Source organism: Mauremys reevesii, linkage group 4 (assembly GCF_016161935.1).
Source record: "Mauremys reevesii isolate NIE-2019 linkage group 4, ASM1616193v1, whole genome shotgun sequence".
Taxonomy (NCBI): domain Eukaryota; kingdom Metazoa; phylum Chordata; order Testudines; family Geoemydidae; genus Mauremys; species Mauremys reevesii.
In genome coordinates, this window is record NC_052626.1 from 30,330,891 (window position 1) to 30,353,439 (window position 22,549).

At 41.8% G+C, this 22,549-nt stretch overlaps 1 protein-coding gene across 6 annotated transcripts in view; it reads left to right on the forward strand.

The window, feature by feature from the left end:
* The window catches only part of TC2N (tandem C2 domains, nuclear), a 45,820-nt gene extending 25,382 nt beyond the window's left edge, over window positions 1-20,438 (forward strand). For all 6 annotated transcript variants that reach the window (XM_039533478.1, XM_039533479.1, XM_039533475.1 and 3 more), the window contains 9 exons: window positions 1,805-1,972; window positions 5,411-5,502; window positions 6,103-6,178; window positions 8,343-8,443; window positions 9,695-9,811; window positions 13,280-13,471; window positions 16,070-16,184; window positions 16,842-17,041; window positions 20,053-20,438. In XM_039533478.1, the coding sequence (XP_039389412.1) occupies window positions 1,805-1,972; window positions 5,411-5,502; window positions 6,103-6,178; window positions 8,343-8,443; window positions 9,695-9,811; window positions 13,280-13,471; window positions 16,070-16,184; window positions 16,842-17,041; window positions 20,053-20,163 (1,172 nt within the window). In that variant the 3' untranslated portion in view covers window positions 20,164-20,438. The remainder of the gene's footprint in view (window positions 1-1,804; window positions 1,973-5,410; window positions 5,503-6,102; window positions 6,179-8,342; window positions 8,444-9,694; window positions 9,812-13,279; window positions 13,472-16,069; window positions 16,185-16,841; window positions 17,042-20,052) is intronic.
* Window positions 20,439-22,549: the final 2,111 nt, after the last annotated feature.

A 22,549-nucleotide genomic window follows, 5' to 3' on the forward strand; every position in this document is an offset into this window, starting at 1 on the left:
GTGGTCCCCAAAGATACTGCATGGGGTTGTCTTATCTTTCACAGTTGCACTGTATTTTGTATTTTGAAAATGGCTAGTTGCTATGACGTTTTGTCAACAGAGAATACCAGTGCTTTTCAACTAGTCGCACTTTTGAGGGACACTCTGGGCATAAGCAGGAAGCTACTGGGGTGTGGGTGTGGGTGTGTTCAGGAAAACACCTCAGTTATTCAGTTGTAATAATACATGGACCACTATAAAACAATACTTTTACTCAGCTTTGATTGCTTTGTATGTTCAACAACCAAATTTCTTATTTTGTAAGCATCATGCTTTTGCAAAAGTGTAGACCTTTAGACTTTTTTTCACTATACATCATGCTACTATCAGGTGACTTTTGTTCATTGGAATCTTGGATCATTGTTTTCTGGAGAGCTCAGAGATGTGCTATAGGTGATAAGAAAAGTGTCTCTTCACAAATATGCCTCATGAGTAAGCATTTAATTTAAGCTTAAGTATAATTCTGACAGCAAATAAGAAACTGTGTCTTCCTGAAATGATTCTGTTCGTTCTTAGCAGTAAAAATGTATATTTATATTTGGGAAGGACAAATAGCTTTTAAGAGTTGTGGAAGCTATTTGTGTTAAAGGCAAACTACTTTTTTAGGAAGATTTATTGAATGTAGAGAAATGTGCTGCAATTCCTTCTTCACTATAATGTAACACTAACTAAAGCACTAATATGTTAAAGAGAACCATTAGAGTACTTGGTTTTCAGCCATAACAGTCCAAACTCTGCTGTTAATGCAACACCATTTTCTGTATGTGTGATTGTGTATTTTCCTTTTTTAAACAGGAAATTACTCTCAGAATTGCTGCTTGCATCCTTACTGAAAGTGACTATGCTCTGGCAAATTTTCTTTGCGAGGCTTGCAACAGTTTGTCTCATGGTCTTACATGAGAAGCTAAGCTAGCAAAAGGAAATATCGGTTTCTGACCCCATATGTTAATATTAATATTCATCTAAATGACTGAATGCTCTGAACTAATTTAACTTTCTGGAGTTGGTGCTTCCATCACACTTGAATTCCTGAATGATCATTTCTTTGTTACATAGGATTCTTTTAGTTAGTCTCTGTTTTTATTCATTCTGACACCATCTAGAGGAATGGATGGTGGGCTTCAGATAAATAAAATGAAATTATGTCAGTCTGTTTTATTGTTCTGTTTACCAAGACCTTAATATTTTGCCTGAACTCATTAGAAGAAGAGGAAAGAGAAGTAGGGCGGCTATGGTCTAAGGAACTGAGCATGCAGGTGGGAGACAGGGATTCTATGGTCTATTCCTGACTCAGTCAACGAGTGAGGTGATCTTGGGCAAGTCATTTTACTTCTCTGTACTGATAGGTATCCTATTGAAATTAAGCGAAGAGTATACACAGCCACAGGCTATATTCTCTCTTCTTTCTAGACCCTCCTGAAGGTTCTGGGGCTACTATAGCAATGTGGAAGCACAGGTTCTCTGCACACATGGTCCAGTTTCCTGTAAATATTTGTCTTGCTCTCTGTCGTTGGAACTATCTATGTATAAATCAGGTTAGATTTATATTAAGGAACTCCAAGCGGTGTGTGATTCTCAATGTACAGTTTCATTTTTGTGCCAGTAATTCCTAAGAGTGCTGAAATCTGACATAACCTGTTAGTTTTACCTAAGCAGGTAGCAAAGTGTCCTTTGCCTGAAAGGCATGTTGCCTGCTTCATGAACCATGACAATACATTAATTAACTGCTAAGACTCTTACACGTGGTTTATGTTGTGCTTCACAGGATCTGCCAGAGCCTTTGTTAGTGACAGGAAAGCAGAACTTTCCAATATATACCAGCAAGGGCCCCATGGTGACGTGGTGTATAATCCATTCTATAGGCAGCAGCATATTTCACCAGATCTGACTAGGCGCTTCCCAGAAAAATCAGATGTGAGATTATATGGATCAGGTAAGAACTCATCCTGTTCTCTCTCCTTTCTCACCAGAAGGTTTAAATGCAGAAGAGAGCACCCATTGGGAATATGGACGGTATGTCCGAATACAGCAATTCTCAAACTGTGGTCCCGTTGGCCACAGAACTAGCTGGTCATGTGATACGGGCTCCTCCTCCTTGTTCCCAACAACTCTGCTTGCTTCTTGCCTCTTCAGGGCCTAAAAGACCCCATATACAACCTTTGGTACACACTAAGAAAATATTTGACACTTGATCTTAATATTAATAAACCTGAGAGCAAGTACTATTGTTCACTAGACACTTAAGTGAAAGAGTTGAGACTATTTGTTATTGGAGCAACTTCCATTGGTGAAAGAGACAAGCTTTCGAGCTTACATAGAGCTGAAGAAGAACTCTATGTAAGCCTGAAAACTTCTTCCTTTAACTAACAGAAGTTGCCCCAATACAAGATGCCAACAGTGATGAGTACTGTCATTAACCATTTCCAGCTAACCAGGAGACTCTGCTCTTCTTCTCAAATGAGGACCTTGCTATTGTGATATCACACTTTGTCACCTCCCAGTTAAACTATTGCAACTCGATCTACCTGAAGTTTATATATAGATGCAACATGAGAACTGCACTATTAATGACTTTTCCCTTGCAAGGTTTCTGTCACCTCTTTCAAAATCTAGCTGGTACTCTCCTAAGCCTGCTGTGCTGCAGCATGAAGAAGTTCCACTGTGTTGCATGCTTGTGAACTTAAAACTAGAACTGGTTTAAAGTACGTAAAGGGAAAAATTATTTATGATTTTTTTCATTTCATAGGGTTCAAAATAAGCAGTTTTCAAAATGGGTTAATCAAAATTTGTTTTTTATAAAATGAAATTTCACAAAATTTTAAATTGTGGTTACCAATTTTTTGTGAACATTCTTTTTTTGGAAAAAGCCGCTCTTTTTTGTCAGTCTATTCAACTGAAAAATGTCAACAAGCTGTACTAGAAACATACTGTAAATATCCCATCTTCAAAACCTCCAACTGATTTGTAATCCTTTCCTTTAGCTACAAGAGTAAACAACTGGATAACAGTTTCCCAATAGTCTATGAGAGTTCCTCTGTTTTGCATATGGATTATATTTTAGTAAATATATTTTCACCTTGTATTAAATCAAGTTATGGGCTTGCCTCAGCTCATTTGCTTCCATTACATCAAAACTATGTTTCAAGGGCTTGCATGTTTCTGTAACACAATATTTCTGTATAAGATTTTGTAAACAGACCAGAAGTCCTGTCTCTCTCTTGCAAACAAAGAAAGATAATTTGGAAGTGATCCCAGACCCACAGATCTTCACTAAAATGTGTCTGAATACTGTTACTGCTTTCCCCTCCCTCCTCCAAGCCAAGTCAGAACTGTGTTTTCCTTTTTTGCCTCTCAGGAAGAGCATTACTCTGTCATGACAGCTCATACTAAGCAAAATTGATTATTTCCTTTTGGAGGTAGTGAGGCGGCAACTGAAAGTGACAACATCCAAATTTTCATTGTGTCCTCCTTTTGAACTGCAAATAATGGAAATCTCTTGAAATACTGAAGTGGCCTTCTAGTAGGTTTAAAATTGGAAATTAGTCAACATGGTGGAGTTAGAGGTATTTGCAGGTCTCTTGAACACTGATGTTGAGATGGAGTTAAAAAGCTTCTGAAAAACAGTGACAGTAACTCACCCATGTTAAGGTGTATTTTCTGTTATTAATGTTGGGGTATTTGGCTGGTGCACAGCCACTCTGCACGGCTTCTGGGCAAAAAAAGATTCCAACAGCGATGAGTTCTGTCTTCAACCATCTCCAGCTAGCCAGGAGATTCTGCTCTTCCTCTCAAATGAGGACCTTGCTATTGTGATATAATACGCTTTTGTCACCTCCCAGTTAAACTATTGCAACTCAATCTACCTGAAGTTAAATGTAGATGCAACATGAAAACTGCACTATGCAGCAGTCTGCTCATTTAGCAAGAAAGGTTAATGATAAATTACCTCACTGGTTCTCTGTGCCACTATGGCCTCCAGACTGACTTTATAGTCCTAATTCTAATCTACAAAACTCACTAGGAACTGGACAGTTGAGACCAGTTTCCCATCTGTGACCTAGCAACACAACTATGACCTACAGAGAGACTGCAGCAGGCACAGCCAAGGATAAGACTCCTTGGTGCAGAAGACAAAGCACTCTCGGTGATGAGACCCTTGTTGTGGAAAACCTTAACTAAGGAGGTCAGCTTGAATCCCAAGCCTGACCAGATCTAAAGATAAGACCCATCTCTTTGCTAAGGCATTCCATAAGCATTGCTACTTCCTGCCATTAAGGAGGAGAGAGAAGTGCATGAAGAAATAAGGAGGCAGGAGAGGATGTCAGTTTGGTATTTGGCACATAGGTATTTCTAAGGCATCGATCATTTCCCTTTTTCTGGTTATATATGTAGTTCTGTATATTGCAATTTGATCTTATAAAATTTGCAGGATGTGTGCAATGCAGCAGCGTTAACTTTGATGCTGAAACCTTAACTCTTGCACTTCCTTATTGCTTACAGTGTGAACTGTGCACCCTTGTGCACGTAGCCTGACTGGGTTTGCTGAGCACCTAATGGCTTCTTGAATTTAATAGTAAAATAAAAGGTGCAAAAACTTTTGGAAATCCTCATTTCCTTATGTCTCTTTCTTAGTGATTTATTCTTAAGTTATAAGTAGCTTTTCATTTGAAAAACGATGACCAGCTCTTTCTCATCCAATAATGGGCTTTTTTTCCCTCCCCAAAACAAAATTCATAAATCACTGACTCTTTCAATCAAAACTCCATTTTCAGTACCCCTTTTTGGTAAAAATGCTGATTTTTAAAAATGAAAGGGAGCTGGGTCTTAACCTTTCAAAATGGAAAGTGTTGCAATTTTTCATGATTGGTCCCACCCCCTAGGCACTTTCCATGAACTATCTTTTAAGGGTTATTTTAACTTGTTCAGCAAAAGCCACAGACACATTTTTTTCCCACTCCAGGTATGAACTGTCACTAACCTAGACTTTGTTCTGTGGCAAAGTGTATTGTATGCTGTAATTAATATCACTACAAAAGTTATTTTTCATGCTCTTTGCAATTACAATGTATAACCCTGTAGATAATATATTAAAAATGCAGTGATTTGGGTATGGCTCTGGAGTACATGTGTGTGTGCTCTACCATGCAGAACATCCACATGCACCTAAATGGTTACAAATGTTTTCAAACTTATAATTGTTTGGCTCCAGACTGGATGAAATAAGAAAGTTTAGGGATGGACAAACATCTGATTAACTTGGTTTTGAATCTGGCATTTACTAAGAACTACTTTCTCTTCTTTTCTTTTCCTGACAGTAAAAATGTTATTTACTTTGAACAGCAGGAACTATGTTTGTCTCTTTCTGTTTCAGTTTGTGATTTAAGGAGTAGCACACTTCCTGGATCACCTGGTTTAAGCCATTCGCTGTTTGATCTCACAAATCCACCCCATCGTGTCATCCAGGTGAGTTTTTAATAACTTAGGCTACACCCAGAACTCATTTTCTTTTGTGTACCTGTGCCTGATACCATCACATTTCAAGAGTAAACATTTAAGGGCCATTCTGATGTGCAGTGGAAGAGCTTGAGGGAAAAGTTCAAAAGTGTAAATAATTTCACTAGGTTCTTTCCTAATCCCTCCCTTCTCCCCCACAGTATAGTTGGGACATTTGAGGCAGTTGGTTATCAGAAAAGTATAAGCAACTGTGGTTCCCTGTTTTGCACTTCCCTTGCAAAATATAAAACTGGACAGTGGGGTGATGTAAGGGGTTTGTTTTCCATTGGTGCAGCAGGAGATAAAGATCTTACTAACTCCTATTTATGCAAATAGGACAGAATCTTCATGCATCAGTAGGGGGAAAATCAACGCTGACTGTGAATGCATTTTATGTTAAATCCCACCACCAAGGAAATCTGCACTGTCAGCTTCAAGGGGTTAGTAAGGAATGAAAGAACTTCAATTTACATCCTCCCAATTATCAGTGTGTCCCATCTTTTATGATCAGAACTTGCTGGGCTCTTTGTCACACTCACTGCTCTGACTAAAGAGGCATTTTCTTTGCAGAGATATGATTCAGTCTCCAGTGTACCCAGTAGTACCTCCTCGAAGAAGGATTCGCAAGGCAGTAACAGGAGCCTGGGTAATAATTGTTTGTTTTGTAACCAGCAATGGAATAATTGCCTTCACACAGTGATATCTAAATACAGTGAAACCCTGCTATAACGCGACGTTTGGGGACCAAAAACTTCCATCGCGCTAAGTGCGGAGTCGTGGTATAGCGGGGTTTCAAACCACTCGGTTTGTCAGTGGTTCCCAAAGCGGTGCATTGATGTGCACCGCCTAGTGCCCAGCAGGGGAGAGGAGCTGCGGGGGACAGAGAACTCCGGGGCTGCGGGCGCCGGTGCTCTCTGTCCCTGGCAGGCGGGGGGGCCGTGGCTTCTCTCCAGCTTCAAGAGGAGCTGCGGCTCCCCGCCTGCCAGGGACAGAGAGCACCGGCGCCCACAGCCTCGGAGTTCTCTGTCCCCGGCAGGCGCGGGGCTGCAGCGTCTCTCCCCTGCAGTGGTGTTGGGGACCACTGATACTGTACAGTACTGTGAAAACATTATCTAAGTTATATCCGCCTTAAAGGGGAGCCAACCCATGATCGCGTTATATGCGATTTCGTGTTATAGCGGGGCGTGTTATTGTGAGGTTTGACTGTATTACACTGTGTTACTGCAGACAGTGATTTTATGGAGTGGTGTTGAGCAAAACAATTGGTGGGTAGTTTGTAACTTGATGTGTAAGATGCCTACTTTACTCAGTCCTCCATCTGCAGCTTTCCTATTGAGAGATTGAACATGGGATTTTTAAGAGCACCTTAGTGACCCAAGGTATGGAGATGCCATAATTGCAGCTTGTGTGATTAAAGCTAGCTAGATCGGCGACGCTGTGGCAGCGCAAGCTTCAGCATGGGCTAGCCCCATGAGTAATTACCCAGAGGTCCAGGCATGCTTGTACAGCCTGTGCTGCCATAGCTTCACTGCTCCAGGATCTGAGTTAGCTAGATTAAAGCTAACTCGGGTATGTCAGCTCAAGCTGTAGTCGCACCCTGTGATATGCAGTATAGATATACCTATAGGAGCACAAGTTTTTCAGTGCTCTGGAAAATCCCACCCTGAGTTAACTAGCCAGTTAATTAGGATATTAGTCCACTCTGTGGGGGGAGGGGGAAAGGGAAGTATGGTAATAGCTTTCTCCTCCTCTTCTAATGGAGAAACTTGCAATCCAATACCACTATTATTGAGACCAATAGTGGAATACTGCATACAGTTCTGGTGTAAACATTTTGAAAAAGGATGGTGAAAACCTGGAGAGGGTGCAGAAAAGAGCCACAGAAATGATTTGAGGACTGGAGAAAATGTCTTTATAGTGAGATACTTAGAGCCGAATTTGTTTAGTTTATGTAAGAGATTGAGAAGTGACTTAATTACAGTGTATAAGTAAGGCTGCAATTTTGTCATGGAGGTTGCGGAAGTCACTGAATCCGTGATTTCCAGAGACCTCCATGACTGCAGTCCTGGGGTGGTGGAGCTGGAGCTGTCAGCTGGGGGACCCCCTACGCGCAGCTCCCTGGCCACCACAAACAGTGGGGGACCCCAGAGCCCCAGCAGCGATGGGTGCTGGAGCCTTCTCCCTCCCCATTCTGTCACAGATAATTTTTAGTAAAAGTCACCAGCAGGTCATGGACTTCTGTGAATTTGTCTTTATTACCCGTGACCTGCCCGTGACTTTTTCACTAAAAATGTTTTGAGACAAAAATCTTAGCCTTATGTATAGGTACATTCATGGGGAGAAAATACCAGCTAGTAAATGTCTCTTTAGTCTAGCAAAAAAAGGCACAACAAGAACCAATGGCTGAAAGCAGAAGCCAGACAAATTCAAGTTAGAAATAAGGCACAGATTTAACGGTGAAGGTGGTTAACCACTGGAACCGACTACCAAGATAAATTGTGGAGACTCCATCTCTTGATGGCTTCAAATCAATACTGGATGCGTTTCTGGAGAATGTTTTAATCAAATACACATTATTAGGCTAAATACAGAGCAAATGGGTGACATTTAATGCCCTGTAATATACAGGGGGTCAAATTGAAGATCTATTGGTCCCTCCTGGCCTTAAAATCTGAGCTGAGATATTTCAAACTCAGTTTGAGAGAGCTTTAAAATATGCAGGTCACAAAACTGAACAGCGTCTCAGCTTTTCAGAATGGGCTCTAAGATATTGCAAGGCTTTTAAAAAGATTTGTTGGCTTTTTCCCCAGATACCATTACGTTATCAGGTGATGAACGAGACTTTGGAAGAATGAACGTGAAACTGTGTTATGTTCCTTCTGCAGAACAGATCTGGATCACAATCTTGCATGTAAGAGAATATTGCTGGGCTTAAATAACTGACTCAGATGGAGACTTTATTGTACTTAGTAATCTGTGGTATCAGTTCTCCCAGCTAGGCCGGGCTTTTTGCTTCTGTAAAACAATCTCAAAACTGAAGAATCAAAATATACCCTCAGTTTGGCCTAAATGTGATACACCTTTCCCTGCTTCTTTCAAGACGTCGTCTCCTCCTGGATTCTTACTGTTTTAATCACTAATGGACTTCTTTCTGCCACGGTTAAGGCTGTGAGTTTGTCATGGAAGTCAGATTCCATGACTTTCTGGGACATCCGTGACTTCTGCAGCTGCTGGTGTGACTCCAGTTCCCGGCCAATGGAAGCTGTGGCGCTAGCGCTTGGGGCAGGGGCAGAGCGCAGAGCTAGGAGCTGAGGGAGGGATATGTCGCCACTTCTGGGGAGCCTCGAGGAGCCGGGTAGGGAGCCTGACAGCCTCACCAACCCCCCCCCCAGCACCAGCAGGGGGTCCTGGGCCGTGGACTGCCCCCCTCCCCTTGAGCAGCATCCCTGCCCTCCTCCCACTCACCCCCAAGATTTAGTCAGAGATACATAGTGCAAGTCATGGACAGATCACGGGCCGTGAATTTTAGTTTACTGTCCGTGACTTTTACTAAAAATACCTGTGACTAAAACGTAGCCTTAGCCATGGATAGTATGACTGCTTGTGGAGTAAAGTAGTGTGCAAGAGTGGCAGAATCAGGCCCTATGTGATTGCTTCACTGCATCTTATTTCAAGAGCAAAGCTATGTTTAATTCTGCCAGTACTTCAGTGGCAAAACCACAACACTGGTATATTTTGGGATGTAACTTCTTGTGGCTTTTCCGTTTGCGTGTGCAGCAAGTGTTTACACAATTCCATGAACTGTGAATGATTTTGCGGTAGTGGAATTTTGAATAGCCAGGGACCCTGCAATGTTGCATGAAACAATACACACTGCCTTAGGGGCGTTTTCCTGACTGACTACTATTGTAATGCCATATAATTAATTCACTAAAGTTTCCTGGATAACTATTCTACCTTGCTGCAGAAATTGATTATCAAATACTTCAAAAATTAAACTCTAAAGCAACATGGACATCAAATGTGCTCTGATTTACCTTAAAAAAATATCCTGAAGCTTTTTTCCTTACGGCATACAGTAAACAAGAATGCATGCTTCTGTGTTAGCCTAAAACTAGGGGTTTATGCTGTCTAAAGTGACTCTCTGTTTTCAATGTCGTAGTGCAAAGATCTGAGCTGGCCTTCTAGTTGTGGAGAAAATCCTTATATCTCTGTCAAAGGAATTCTGATGTTGCCTAAGCCAGTGCAGTTCAAATCTTCAGCTAAAGAAGGTTCCAATGTAAGTGGTAGCAGAAAAACATCAATACATTTTTTTTCTGCAAACATAAATTATTTTGATCCTGTTTCTACTTCATTCATTTTCTTTGCACCAGGTTATCCATAAGAATTGTTTAGTGTCAGGACATTATCATTATAGGCTTCTAAGAAGTTAAAAAAAGGGATAAATCTTGTTTCTCTCACCATTCCTCTCATTCACCCACCCGCTTTTTGCAGGTGTAGAAAATGCTGAAAAACAGCAGAATTGCTGAGGCCCTGCTCCTGCTCCTTTGGAGATGGAGTTCGAGTGACTGGAGACTAAATCATAGAGCACTGATCTGCAGTGCATTTCTCTGCAGAAGTTCAGAGGAGAAGTCAGGAGAAGTGGCATAAGGCCAGTGGGTGCAGTTGTTACATATGCCCACTGGCCAAGACACTGCCTTAGAGTGTGTACATGGCTCTCGTGGTTCTCCTCCTCATGTTTTCTCTGGCTTGGGGAGCAAAGTGGAGACTTCAGTTTGCCCCCATCTCTGTACAGGTCCCCGTGCAAACTTGTTAACTCTGCCTCTGCACAAAGAACAAGAATTTGGCTCTAAGTGTGACAATTAACAGTACACTTTGGAAAATATGAACTAGTATTGGGGGAAAGTGGAGGAGTAAGACATGATTATCTTTGTAGGCAGTGTTTTCGTAGCCATGTCAGTCCTAGGATATTAGAGAGAGAAGATGGGTGAGGTAATAGCTTTTATTTACTCCTGGGAGAATTCTGTGCCACTGCGCACTTGCAGAATTCATGTTATCCATCAATTTCTTTGCTTCCATGCAGAAAAATGACTTTTGACAGGGAAGCAAAGGGAAGCCACAAGAGTAGTCATGCACCCTTCCCCGGCAGTGCAGGCACATCGGTTCAGGCACCCAGAGCAGCCGGTAGAGACATAAACCACCACCTGGTGGGGAGAAGGCTGGGAAGTCGTGAGTGAGAGAGAGAGAGAGTGCTTGCTATTGCAGCATACTCTCGTGGAGGGGTAGACGTGGGGGACGTAGGCAGTAGGCAGGCTCTATCCCCTCAGGCAGAGCAGAATGTAGCAGCCTGCCTTGTTAGTGAATTCCCCCAGGAGTTTAAAACAGGTTTAAAAGTTATAAGGCTTCTTTACATTGCCAGAGTGGTGAAAAGGAGCCTTATTGTAAAGGATAGTGTGGCCTTATAAATGCTTTATTGATTAGAACTGGTCTAAATTTTTGTACTGAAAAAATTTCCTATCAAAATGTGCTCTATGAACTATTTGCTACTGATCTTTCTGGAGATGGTCAGTAGCCAATATAAATTGTGAGTTTGATTTCCTAGCCCTCACTTGCTCTTCAGCTGCCTATGATGTAACACTGAGCACATGGCTGCATATATTTTTTGACTAATAATTAGAAGTAAAGGGTCAAACATAGCTACATTACTATTAGCAAAGGGGGTTTGGGGATTTCCTTCCATGCTCCCCACTCCCATTCTCCATGCATTGTATTGTAGTTTAAATAAATTACCAAAATAATTGAAACCGGTGTGATTATATTGCATTAGTTTGACAAATGAAATTTGCAGAATTTTAAAATATTGTGAGCAGAATTTTTAATTTTTTGGCACAGAATTCCCCCAGGAATATTTTATTGGACCAACTTCTGTTGGTGAGAGAGACAAGCACAAAGGAAACCTGCACACCACTTTCAAAAGACGAGCCTTGGAACTTAAATTCATAACTCTGCTAGACACTAAAAATCATGAACTGAACAGAGATGCTGGATTTAGGGCTTATTACAACAACCTATAATCCACTAGCAACTCCCCCTACCCCAGGTTCTTTCCCACCCCCTTATGATTAGAGGTGTGTTAATGGGCTACTTCACCTGGAATGCTTCCTTGAAATATGTGCTAACTACTTATGTTAAATAATCTGTTCCACCTTATATGTAGCTGTGACACTGAGGGCTTGGCTACACTTACAAATTTGCAGCGCTGCAGCAGGGTGTGAACACCACTGCCTGCAGCGCTACTAAAATGCCGCGCGCGCCAGTGTAGTGTGCCGCGCGCTCCCCCAGCCGCTGTCCCCCCACCCCACCAGAGAGGAGTGCTGGCTGGGAGGCTGGGAGCGCTGCTGGCGCTGGCTTACTGCTGCTGCGCTCTGCGCGCGCGCGCTGCGCGCCAGCAAAAGCCCAATGCAAAAGAGTACTTTTCCCAGACCTGAAGAAGCGCCCTGTGTAAACTCAAAAGCTTGCCTCTCACCATGGCTATCTTTGGTGATATTTGATTATTAGAATTGGGCATGAAGGGAGAAAATGGCACAGTCTGAAATGTTACCCAACACATCTAGATCCTCCCAGTCCTTTTGGAGAAATGTGCAATTTAACACTTTTTCTGAGTTCCCTTTTCCATGCTTCTTTGTACAAATATGAATTGGGGACTGTATCATTTGGTGCCTTAAATTTTACTCTGCATTTCTCATGTGTCAGGGTCCTACTGGCTGATTAATGACTGAGTATCCACTTCGACCTGTCAGGAGGGCTAAATGAGAAAAAGACAGGCCTAGAATCACCTTGCTTGTGCAAAGGGGATAGAAATCCTAAAGTTAGGGACCTACCTTGTGGAAGCCAATCCCCAAACTCCTACTGACTTCTGTGAGAGCACAATGATATGCTGTGGTACCGTCTAGAGGTCAACTGAGAATGGGACCCCACTGTGCTGGGTACTGGATAGGCAGAGTATTAGGTAGTCCCGGTCCTGAAGGATTCATAGTCTGAGAGGTCAGACACCCGGAAGGAGCCAGAGGTGTAACATACAAGCAGAGGAATGGTTTGTAAACATCCATGTTGGTGCCACAATTTTTTTCTTTGGTTTTGTTGTTGAATTCCTTTTAGGGGGTTAGTAAGGAGGGGACTAACTATATAGAAAGTCAGCAGAGATGGTAAAGACAGGTGGGGCAGAGAGGTGTGTGGAGGGCAGGTGGAGTGAGGCTGAAGTGAAAAGAACGAGAGAGTTAGGGTAGGAGGGGTTGGCACAAACAGCCAATCAGTACCAGGCAGAGAATGTCCTGACTGAGAACTGTGTAAGGCTATGTCTGCACTGCCAAAAAAGGTGTGTTTTTACGACGAGATAACCAAGGAGTTTTAATTGTCTCATCGAATTTTACAGTAAGACTTGGTGCATGTAGTTTTTACTGCAGTGTATCACATGATTGGTCTCTCATCTCCAATTGACCTTGCCTAGTTACACTGCAGTAAAATGTACAGAGCGCTCTCTCTACAAGGATTTCACACGAGATAGCTAGTCCATGTTAGTTATCTAGCTATAAAAACACACCTCTTTAGGCAATGAAGACAGCCTAAGTATATTTCCAATTACACCTTTTGTAGGATTTAATTTTTTTTCCCCCTGGGTTTCATGCTGTATAGGGCTCTTCATTGTTTTGATTGTACTGTTGTATTACATATGTGTCCTTTCTTCTAGGACATTGAATTCATGGAAACCTTTGTGTTTACTATCAAATTGCAAATTCTGCAGACTGTAAGACTGGTGTTTAAAATCCAAACTCAGACTCCCCGAAAGAAAACAATTGGAGAGTGTGCCCTGCCACTACGAGAGCTCAATTCACAGGAATCCAATCATTGGCTGGATATAATGCCTCCTTCCAAAGTTTCAGTAAGTGACTGATTACCAGTTATGCACCATACACCATGGTAGCTAGTGTCATCACATACACTAGAAAGAGAGCTGAAAAATAATGGGAAGAAAAGTAAAATCACAAGTGTAAGACTAATTCTAGAAATATGAGTGTTATAATTAATATCTTCCTGCACTTTGTATTTAATTCCAAAAGACTTTACAACTGTACACTTTATAACTAAGCTCCGGAAACTCAGCTGCTTCTGGGGTGAAGGGTTGCAACCAGCTGTTACACAGAACACACACTCTGGCAACTGGGGAAATTTTTGACCAATGACAAATTCTCAGCCCTCGGATCTTTATTGTTCACTCAAAGTAGACGGCCTGAATTCTTATGGATTAAAAGTACTAAGTAGTATTACTTGCTCTTTATTGATGTTTTAACCATTTAAATGTGTTTACGTTCAAGCTGCATGCTCTGGAGCAATAATTCAGGCAGTTAACTGAGCAATAAACAGCAGGTGGTTGCTAAGTGTTACAGGAAAGAATAATAATAATAATAACCTGGGTTAATTTATAGGACCAACTAAATCAGAAACTACAGTAAAGCTATCTTTTGAGGAAATGTAATAAGGTTTGTTTTACTTGCTATTCCCAAGCCCAGTTCAGTGACCCACCCACAGTATGGCAGTTATTACAGAACTGCATGTGTCAATAGCAGGATCATCTTAATTTTCATTGTGGGGTTTTCCCCCTAATATGTTTGCCATGAAAATGTGCGCAGATGCTAGTATTTTCTATCAATCAAATTTGAGTTAATGAATTTGGAAGCAAACTGCATCTGAATAAATCCATAATGTTCCAATGAAAATGATACTTGCCATGTGTAGATATTGTTATTGAATAACCATAAATGCTCCTCATTCTTCACCTGAATCTATAATCCTCTGTGTGTGACATCCGAGAGCATTAAATAATTAGTGGTAGGATTCAGATGAACTCTTAAACACAACATCCATTGCAATAGATTCCTGAGCTTCCCACTTCCCTGCGTCTGACAAAGTGGGTATTTACTCACGAAAGCTCATGCTCCAATACTTCTGTTTAGTCTATAAGGTGCCACAGGACTCTTTGTTGCTTTTTGCAGATCCAGACTAACACGGCTACCCCTCTGATTCTTAAACACAAGCAGCCCCACAAAGAGCCAACTCCTGAGGCTTGCCTGGTTTAAAAAAAAAATCTAAATTTTGCTTTCAGATTCTGTTCATGAAATTCCATCCTAATAACTCAAAATAGGCAGAGAGATACTGGAAATAATGTACAATCATAGGCATTTTTTATAGAGCTTTCTAAGATACTCCAACAGGTCTTAAAGTTTGTCCTGAGCATTTCATTTGTGTAGTGTTGTTCATTAAATCCGAGATCTTATTACATTTACACGATGTTTGTTTATGGAACAAATACATTTTACATAGTAAAACTCCAAAGCCTCTGGTCATCCATAAACACATTGGGTAAGTGTCAGGGTATTTATGGAATAAAGTGATATTTATCTGTCTATACCTCAGTACACAGAAATGCACGAGGAAAGGGTCACCAAAGCACGTTTTGGGTGCTTGTGGAATAAATCTGGTTTCTATTTCATAGAATCATAGAATATCAGGGTTGGAAGGGACCTCAGGAGGTCATCTAGTTCAACCCCCTGCTCAAAGCAGGACCAATTCCCAACTAAATCATCCCAGCCAGGGCTTTGTCAAGCCTGACCTTAAAAACCTCTAAGGAAGGAGATTCCACCACCTCCCTAGGTAACCCATTCCAGTGCTTCACCACCCTCCTAGTGAAAAAGTTTTTTCTAATATCCAACCTAAACTTCCCCCACTGCAACTTGAAACCATTATTCCTTGTTCTGTCATCTGCTACCACTGAGAACAGTCTAGAGCCATCCTCTTTGGAACCCCCTTTCAGGTAGTTGAAAGCAGCTATCAAATCCCCCCCCTCATTCTTCTCTTCTGCAGACTAAACAATCCCATTTCCCTCAGCCTTGCCTCATAAGTCATGTGTCCAGCCCCCTAATCATTATTGTTGCCCTCCGCTGGAGTCTTTCTAATTTTTCCACATCCTTCTTGTAGTGTGGGGCCCAAAACTGGACACAGTACTCCATATGAGGCCTCACCAATGTCGAATAGAGGGGAATGATCACATCCCTCGAATTGCTGACAATGCCCCTACGTATACAGCCCAAAATGCCATTGGTCTTCTTGGCGACAAGGGCACACTGTTGACTCATATCCAGCTTCTCGTCCACTGTAACCCCTAGGCCCTTTTCTGCAGAACTGCTGCCTAGCCATTTGGTCCCTAGTCTGTAGCAGTGCATGGGATTCTTCCATCCTAAGTGCAGGACTCTGCACTTGTCCTTGTTGAACCTCCTCAGATTTCTTTTGGTCCAATCCTATAATTTGTCTAGGTCCCTCTGTATGCTATCCCTACCCTCCAGCATTTCTACCACTCCTCCCAGTTTAGTGTCATCTGCAAACTTGCTGAGGGTGCAATCCACACCATATAAGTAAATTCATGTGTTTCATGAGTTATATGCAACTTAATCCAGATATTAAAGCAACATTCTTCTTTTTATAGGTGTGCAAAGCAGAACTTCAAATAGGAACCTGTTTTCAAGCAATAAACAGCAGGATTCAGTTACAGATTCTTGAAGCCCAAAGCCTCCCAAGCTCATCCACACCGCTCTCTTTAAGTAAGTACATCGGCTGTCTCATACCTCCTGTCTAGAAGCATTTGTAACAGGTAGAGTACTGCTTGAATGACCTGGCAATTCATCGCATTCCGCACAAACCTCAAGCTAATATTACATAGTGCAGTAGATTTCCATTGCCAAGATTCGTTTCCACAGATGTCAGACTAGATTAAATTTGTTGTTTGGTTTGATGCTATGTTGGTGTGTTTGGGGTTTTCTTTTGTCCTAATATTAATTCTGACATGCAAGAGCATTAGCCTGCCCTTGCTATTTGGATGCTGTGTTAATCAGTTCAATGTTATTGAATGTATTAGGCATGTGTGATTTTAATGAAAGCTCTTGTATGGTTCTTGCAATGTTTAAGTAAATATGAACACATTTGGCCCTGCTTTTAGCAGGGCTGCCCGGGGGGGGGAAGTGGGGCAATTTGCCCCGGGCCCCACAGGGGCCCCCATGAGAATCTAGTATTCTATAGTATTGCAACTTTTTTTTTTTTAATGGAAGGGGTCCCTGAAATTGCTTTGCCCCAGGCCCCCTCAAACCTCTGGGCAGCCCTGGCTTTTAGGTAATTATTAGAATATAAACTACATACATGGCTCTTGTCAGGTTTTAGTGCATTACCCCCTTTGTGTGTCTCACATTTTTCCTTTATTCTAGATTTCTTTGTGAAGGTTTCAATGTTTAGTACAGAAGGGTTGATTTATAAGAAAAAGACTCGTCTATTGAAACCCACCAATGGCCAAGTGAAGTGGGGAGAAACGATGGTTTTTCCAGTTAGCCTGAATGAACAAGGAATTAATTTTCTCATCAAACTCTACAGCAGGACCTCAGTGAGAAGAAAACACTTCCTGGGACAGGTTGGTTTTTATTTTTTCCCACCCCCAACCGCTGGTAACTAGCATAAATCCAGAGGTTAAAAATTTACGCACCAGGATCACTGCTTAGCTACTAAGTTATGTAATCTCTGAATGTCAATCATTTTGTTCAATAAACAGCCAGTAGCAGCTTTGGGCCTTGTCCTACAAGGAACTGAGCATCTCCTGAGTGGTGCTGTGCTCCTACAGTGCCCATGCAGTGGTAGTTGAGGGTGCTTATTGCCCCTCAGAATGCACTTTGTACCTCACAAGATTGGGCTCATTGATTATTCTTCCCCCAGAGTCCCACCATGTGAAATATCACTCTCTCTCTCACTCACATACATACAGATGAATACTTAACCGACCAAGGCTTTGTCCATCTTTTGTTGGTCAGAGGTGTGGGGGGGGAAATCCTCCTAACCCACAAAAGTGCTGGTGTGAACAGCGGTATGTCGGCTGGAGACACTCTCCCGCAAACATAGCTACCATCGCTCGTTACGGGTGGTTTAATTATGCTCGTGGGAGAGCTCTCTTCCCACTGGCATAAAGCATCTACACGGGAGACCTTACTGCAGCGCAGCTGTGCCACTGTGAGGTCGTTAGTGTAGACAATAGCTCAGACTTTCTAAAATAAAGCAAATCTGGCATTCACAGGAGCACTGCAGCTCTGAATAGCCTCTACAAAAAGAGAGTGTATCAGCTTGCAGTGCTCAGGCAAGTATGCAGAGAAGGAAATGTCAAGAGCTTAATGACTGCTTCCCCTCCCGTCCCCTGCTATTAGGACATTAAATGTTACCTTTGCTTCTCTTTCAAGTCCCTGAAAGGGAAGCAGGAAGCTCAGGAATCTATTGCAATGGATGTTGAAACTAGCACAGTTCTGAGTACGCAAGACCTAATCACAATTCCATTGTTATCTTGAACCTCATAATGATATTTGTTTGCTGTAGATAAAATGCTTGAGGGGAATGCAATATTTTCTTTTATGGTAAAGTTGGTGGTTTCCATTGCACCTTTCTGAAAGTACCATGTGGCTACATTTATTTTACTAACCAAGAGTTTTTAGTTGGGCTTTTTAAAATCTCCCCTCCCAACTTCCTTCTCTTCTGTCCTCCTTTCTGTCTCTAGTGGATCACAGGTCGGTCTTGATAACCCACTCTCAGTGCTGTCTGATCTGTTCCAGAGCCCTCAATGCTAGGTAGTAGTAGTAGTTGTCTCTCTGAGAGCCGTAAAATAACACATGCACCTAAATTTTAGAACCCCAAAATGTCTGGGTTTTTTGAGAGCCTCATTACCTTTATAGTGTCCACATCCCTCTGAGGTCCTATGCTCTTTATCACAGTAAACATGTAACTTCCCATTGTATCGGTATACCTTGTGCGTATGACATTTGAAACGTGTACAGTTACTGGAGAGCTATAAGTTCTATGGAGGCCATATCCTAGCATGAGTGATTGTAAGGTGAGCTTCCCCATGCTGGATAGAGCAGCATTCCACGTTTGTGCTGGATCTCACTGTGATCCTGTTACTAAAACTATATTAAAAAAGGAAAAAATAGGCTTGTGCTTTCTAGCTATTTTAATTTGGAGTAAATAATAACATGTGCATGATGCTGCAGTTGTCAAGCTTTGTCACTTCATCTTGATTTATGGGGCTGCTTTTAATAATAATTCTTGTGGGGGTTTTTTTGAAGGAAAAAAAAAGTGCACTACCTCTGCTCTTTAGAGCTGATTTGGAAAGGTTTGTTTAGGCTGAAACAGGCAGACACTGCTATATAACACAGGCAGATACAAAACATGGCCATAGGAAAAATGCACTGCTAGCAACTGGCTGTAGAACTGGAAAAAGATTAATATAGCTGAATCCAGTAACTTCATTCCTTAAAGAATGTGATATTTAATTGGATGACATTCTCGGAAGACAACTTAAAGTTTAGACTGTGCTGTTTGTAGGTACGTCTTTGATCATAAGCATGACTATTTTAATGCATAAAGGAGTTTATTTGGTGATCTTTATTTGGTGACCCAATCCTTTGGTCCTCTGGCTGGCAAAATTCCCACTGACTGCCCTGAGAGCCAGGGATTTGTATTAGCAAGATTGGTCCTCTGAAGCATGGAGAAAAGAAATGAAAAGCCTTCATAAATATTGATAGAGTTCTGTTTGTCCCAATACCTTTTGTTAATGGAAGGGGGGGGGGGATGTGGGAGGGAGATGATTAGACAGAAACTTCCTCCTTTGCTCTGCACTATATTTCCTCATTTTGTATCTGCTGTCTATTACCTGAGCACTGCTGACAAACTGATTTTTCTCGCATGATTATACATGGTATCGGGCACATTCCTTCACATGTTGTTCTAGCCATTTCACCTGGAATGGCCTTTTAGACTATGTGTTAACCACTTATGCTAAACAATCTGTTCCACCTTGCCTCGCTGAGTTCCTTTCCCAGACCTGAAGAAGAACTCTGTGTAGCTTGAAAGCTTGTCTCTTAGTCTTTCACCACCAGAAGTTGGTTCAATAAAAGAGATTACCTCGCCCACCTGGTCATTGGGGCAAGAAGTCCATTAAGTTCAATGGAATGCACAGTTAGGCCATATCTGTTTTTTTTAATTGTGAATTTAAATGCATTGTGCAAGTTCTGTAGAGCCATTCTGAGACCTAATGAGTTCTGAGACTCCTCCTGAGTGTTGACTTTCAGCACCCATGGAATTCAGAGATCGCAAATGATGCTCAACTGGCTGTGTTGCACAGTGGAGATATGTATGTTGTTGCCTATGATGAGTTCACCAAACTCCTAGTCACTGTCCAGGACAGAAATTGAACTCAATGTTTTAACACCCTGTGCTCCCAGCCCTGGGCCAGACCATACTAACTTACTCTGCAGATACATGCTAGCTTTCATTATATGCATGCACTGTTCAGAAGTAACGTTGAGGGGATTGGCTGAGGCTCCAGTAATGTGATCTGTATGACAACTCAGCTGTGTGTTTTTTGTTTTTTTTTTCTTACCACAGGTCTGGCTAAGCTCTAATAGCAATAGTAGTGAAGCAGCAGATCAGTGGAGAGATACAATCGCAAACCCCGAAAAGGTAGTCATTAAATGGCATAACATAAATCCATCCTGAAGATGTCAGAGATGAATTCAGTACTGATATGGACTTGCTACAAGAAACTCCTGCGCACTCTTAAAATGAACTAATACAGATAAGAAGAGGGAAAATACTGCCTACTTGAATGTTTCAGAGAGTCTGGACTTGCATCACATATTGTTAACTGGAATAAGCCAAAAGGAAAAGGGATCAGAGCTTTCAGAGAGTACTGCTGGCAAAATACTGGTATAACAACAGCTGGGAATGAGTGAAACTGTACACTGAAGTAAAGCACCACCTTGAGAAGTGAACTGTTGTTGCTGTAGTTTTTCCAAGAAGGATTCTATAGTATAGTGTTTATGTAAATGTAAAGCATATTTTAAAAGGGGTGTGTGGAATTAAGCACATGTCCTTTTGCGTTTTAAACTTCTTTAATAGAAGGCTCGAAAGGGGTTTTGTGTATATTTTTGGTTTTGGTTTTTTTTGGTTTGGTGTTTTTTTTTTTTTCCCCAAAAGGATTTCTCTGAACTTTTTCAGTAACAATAGAAATGCAGTTCTCATCTTCCCTGGAAATGTCTATAGATGACTGGAGAACTGGCCGGATTATATCTTTGATACCAAGCAAGTGAAATCAGACTGAAAGGGAAAGTGTTGTTATAAACAGTCTAAACAAACTCTTTTTTTCTAAGTAACTCCTGAATAAACAGGAGAAAAGATGCAACATCACAACACTTCCATTAAGGGTTGAGAATGTTCCCATCCTCCTGAGACTTTCACAAAACAAGGGAAATGAAGACATGATATTCCTGATATTTCAAAGACAACACAAAAGCAGCAGAATTTAAAAAATAAACAAACCCCTTTTAGGCCACTTTTTTTTCTACTTTTTTAAGTAAAAGAGGCAACAAACATTTTTCTTTTTCCTTGCAGATTCTGTAACAATGTTGGTATCAAGTCTCTGAAAGCAGAAACTTGATTCTGATTTTTCCCCATTGTTCTCTGTCATGGGTCTCCATGTGAAGCCTTTAGTTGGGCAGGCTCACATTGACATCAGTGGGAGTCTGCCCACATACGTACTTCCCTTTTGGGGCCCCTTCATTAAGATCGAGGGGGTCGCATGAGTTTTGACTCCATTTGAACAGAATGAAATGAACATCTCTACAAATGAGCAAACTTCAGGGGGTAGAGCCTCAGCTGTGGCCTTGGAGCACTTAGCACAGCTAAGGAGTGGGGAACACACAAGGACCCTGGGGTCACCCCAAGCAGTAGTCAGAGCCCAAAGACTGCTCTACCTTGTGCCAGCTGGCAGCAGCCACAAAGAGCCATTCCAGCAGCAGGGATAGTGGTGGGGCACAGACCCTCTTTTCTCCCAGCTGCCTCTGCTATTTTTGACACTGGGACGGGTTGGATCACAGAAACCCTCTTGGGAGCTGCCACGCGATGTGCCAAGACTACTTCTACCCCTGCCTTCCCTGCCAGCTCAGGGCCCCAGCACCCTGTCTTGCTGAGCCAGACACTCCCATCTGCTCCAACAAAGACCCAGGGTCTGAATTACTTGCCCCAAAGCTGCAGGTTTACCTGAAAGCAGCCAACAGAAGTGTTCCTGTCTTTAACGCTCCGATGCCCAACTCCCAATGGGGTCTAAACCCAAATAAATCCATTTTACCCTATATAAAGCTTATACAGGGTAAACTCATAAATTGTCCGCCCTCTATAACACTGATAGAGAGATATGCACAGCTGTTTGCTCCCCCAGGTATTAATACATACTCTGAGTTAATTAATAAGTAAAAAGTGATTTTATTAAATACAGAAAGTAGAATTTAAATGGTTCCAAGTAGTAACAGACAGAACAAAGTAAGTCACCAAGCAAAATAAAATACGCAAATCTATGTCGAATCAAACTGAGTACAGATAATCTCACCCTCAGAGATGCTTCAGTAAGTTTTTTCCTCAGACTGGACACCTTCCAGGCCTGGGCCCAATTCTTTCCCCTGGTACAGCTCTTGTTCCAGCTCAGGAGGTAGTTAGGAGATTCTTCATGATGGCTCCTCTCCCCTTTGTTCTGTTCCATCCCTTTATATATCTTTTGCATAAGGCGGGAATCCTTTGTCCCTCTGGGTTTCCACCCCACCCCCCCACTGGAAAAGCACCAGGTTAAAGATGGATTCCAGTTCATGTAACATGATCACACTGTAAGACTCCAAGCCTTCATTCCTCCCAGCCTGACTCACAGGAAGGCTTGCCTGCAAACAGAGCCATCCAGTCAGTTGTCCTGGTTGATGGGAGCCATTAAGATTCCAAACCACCATTAATGGCCCACACTTTGCTTAATTACAATAGGCCCTCAGTTATATTTCTTATTTCTAGTTTCAGATACAAGAGCCATACCTTTATATAAATAGGATGACCACATTCAGTA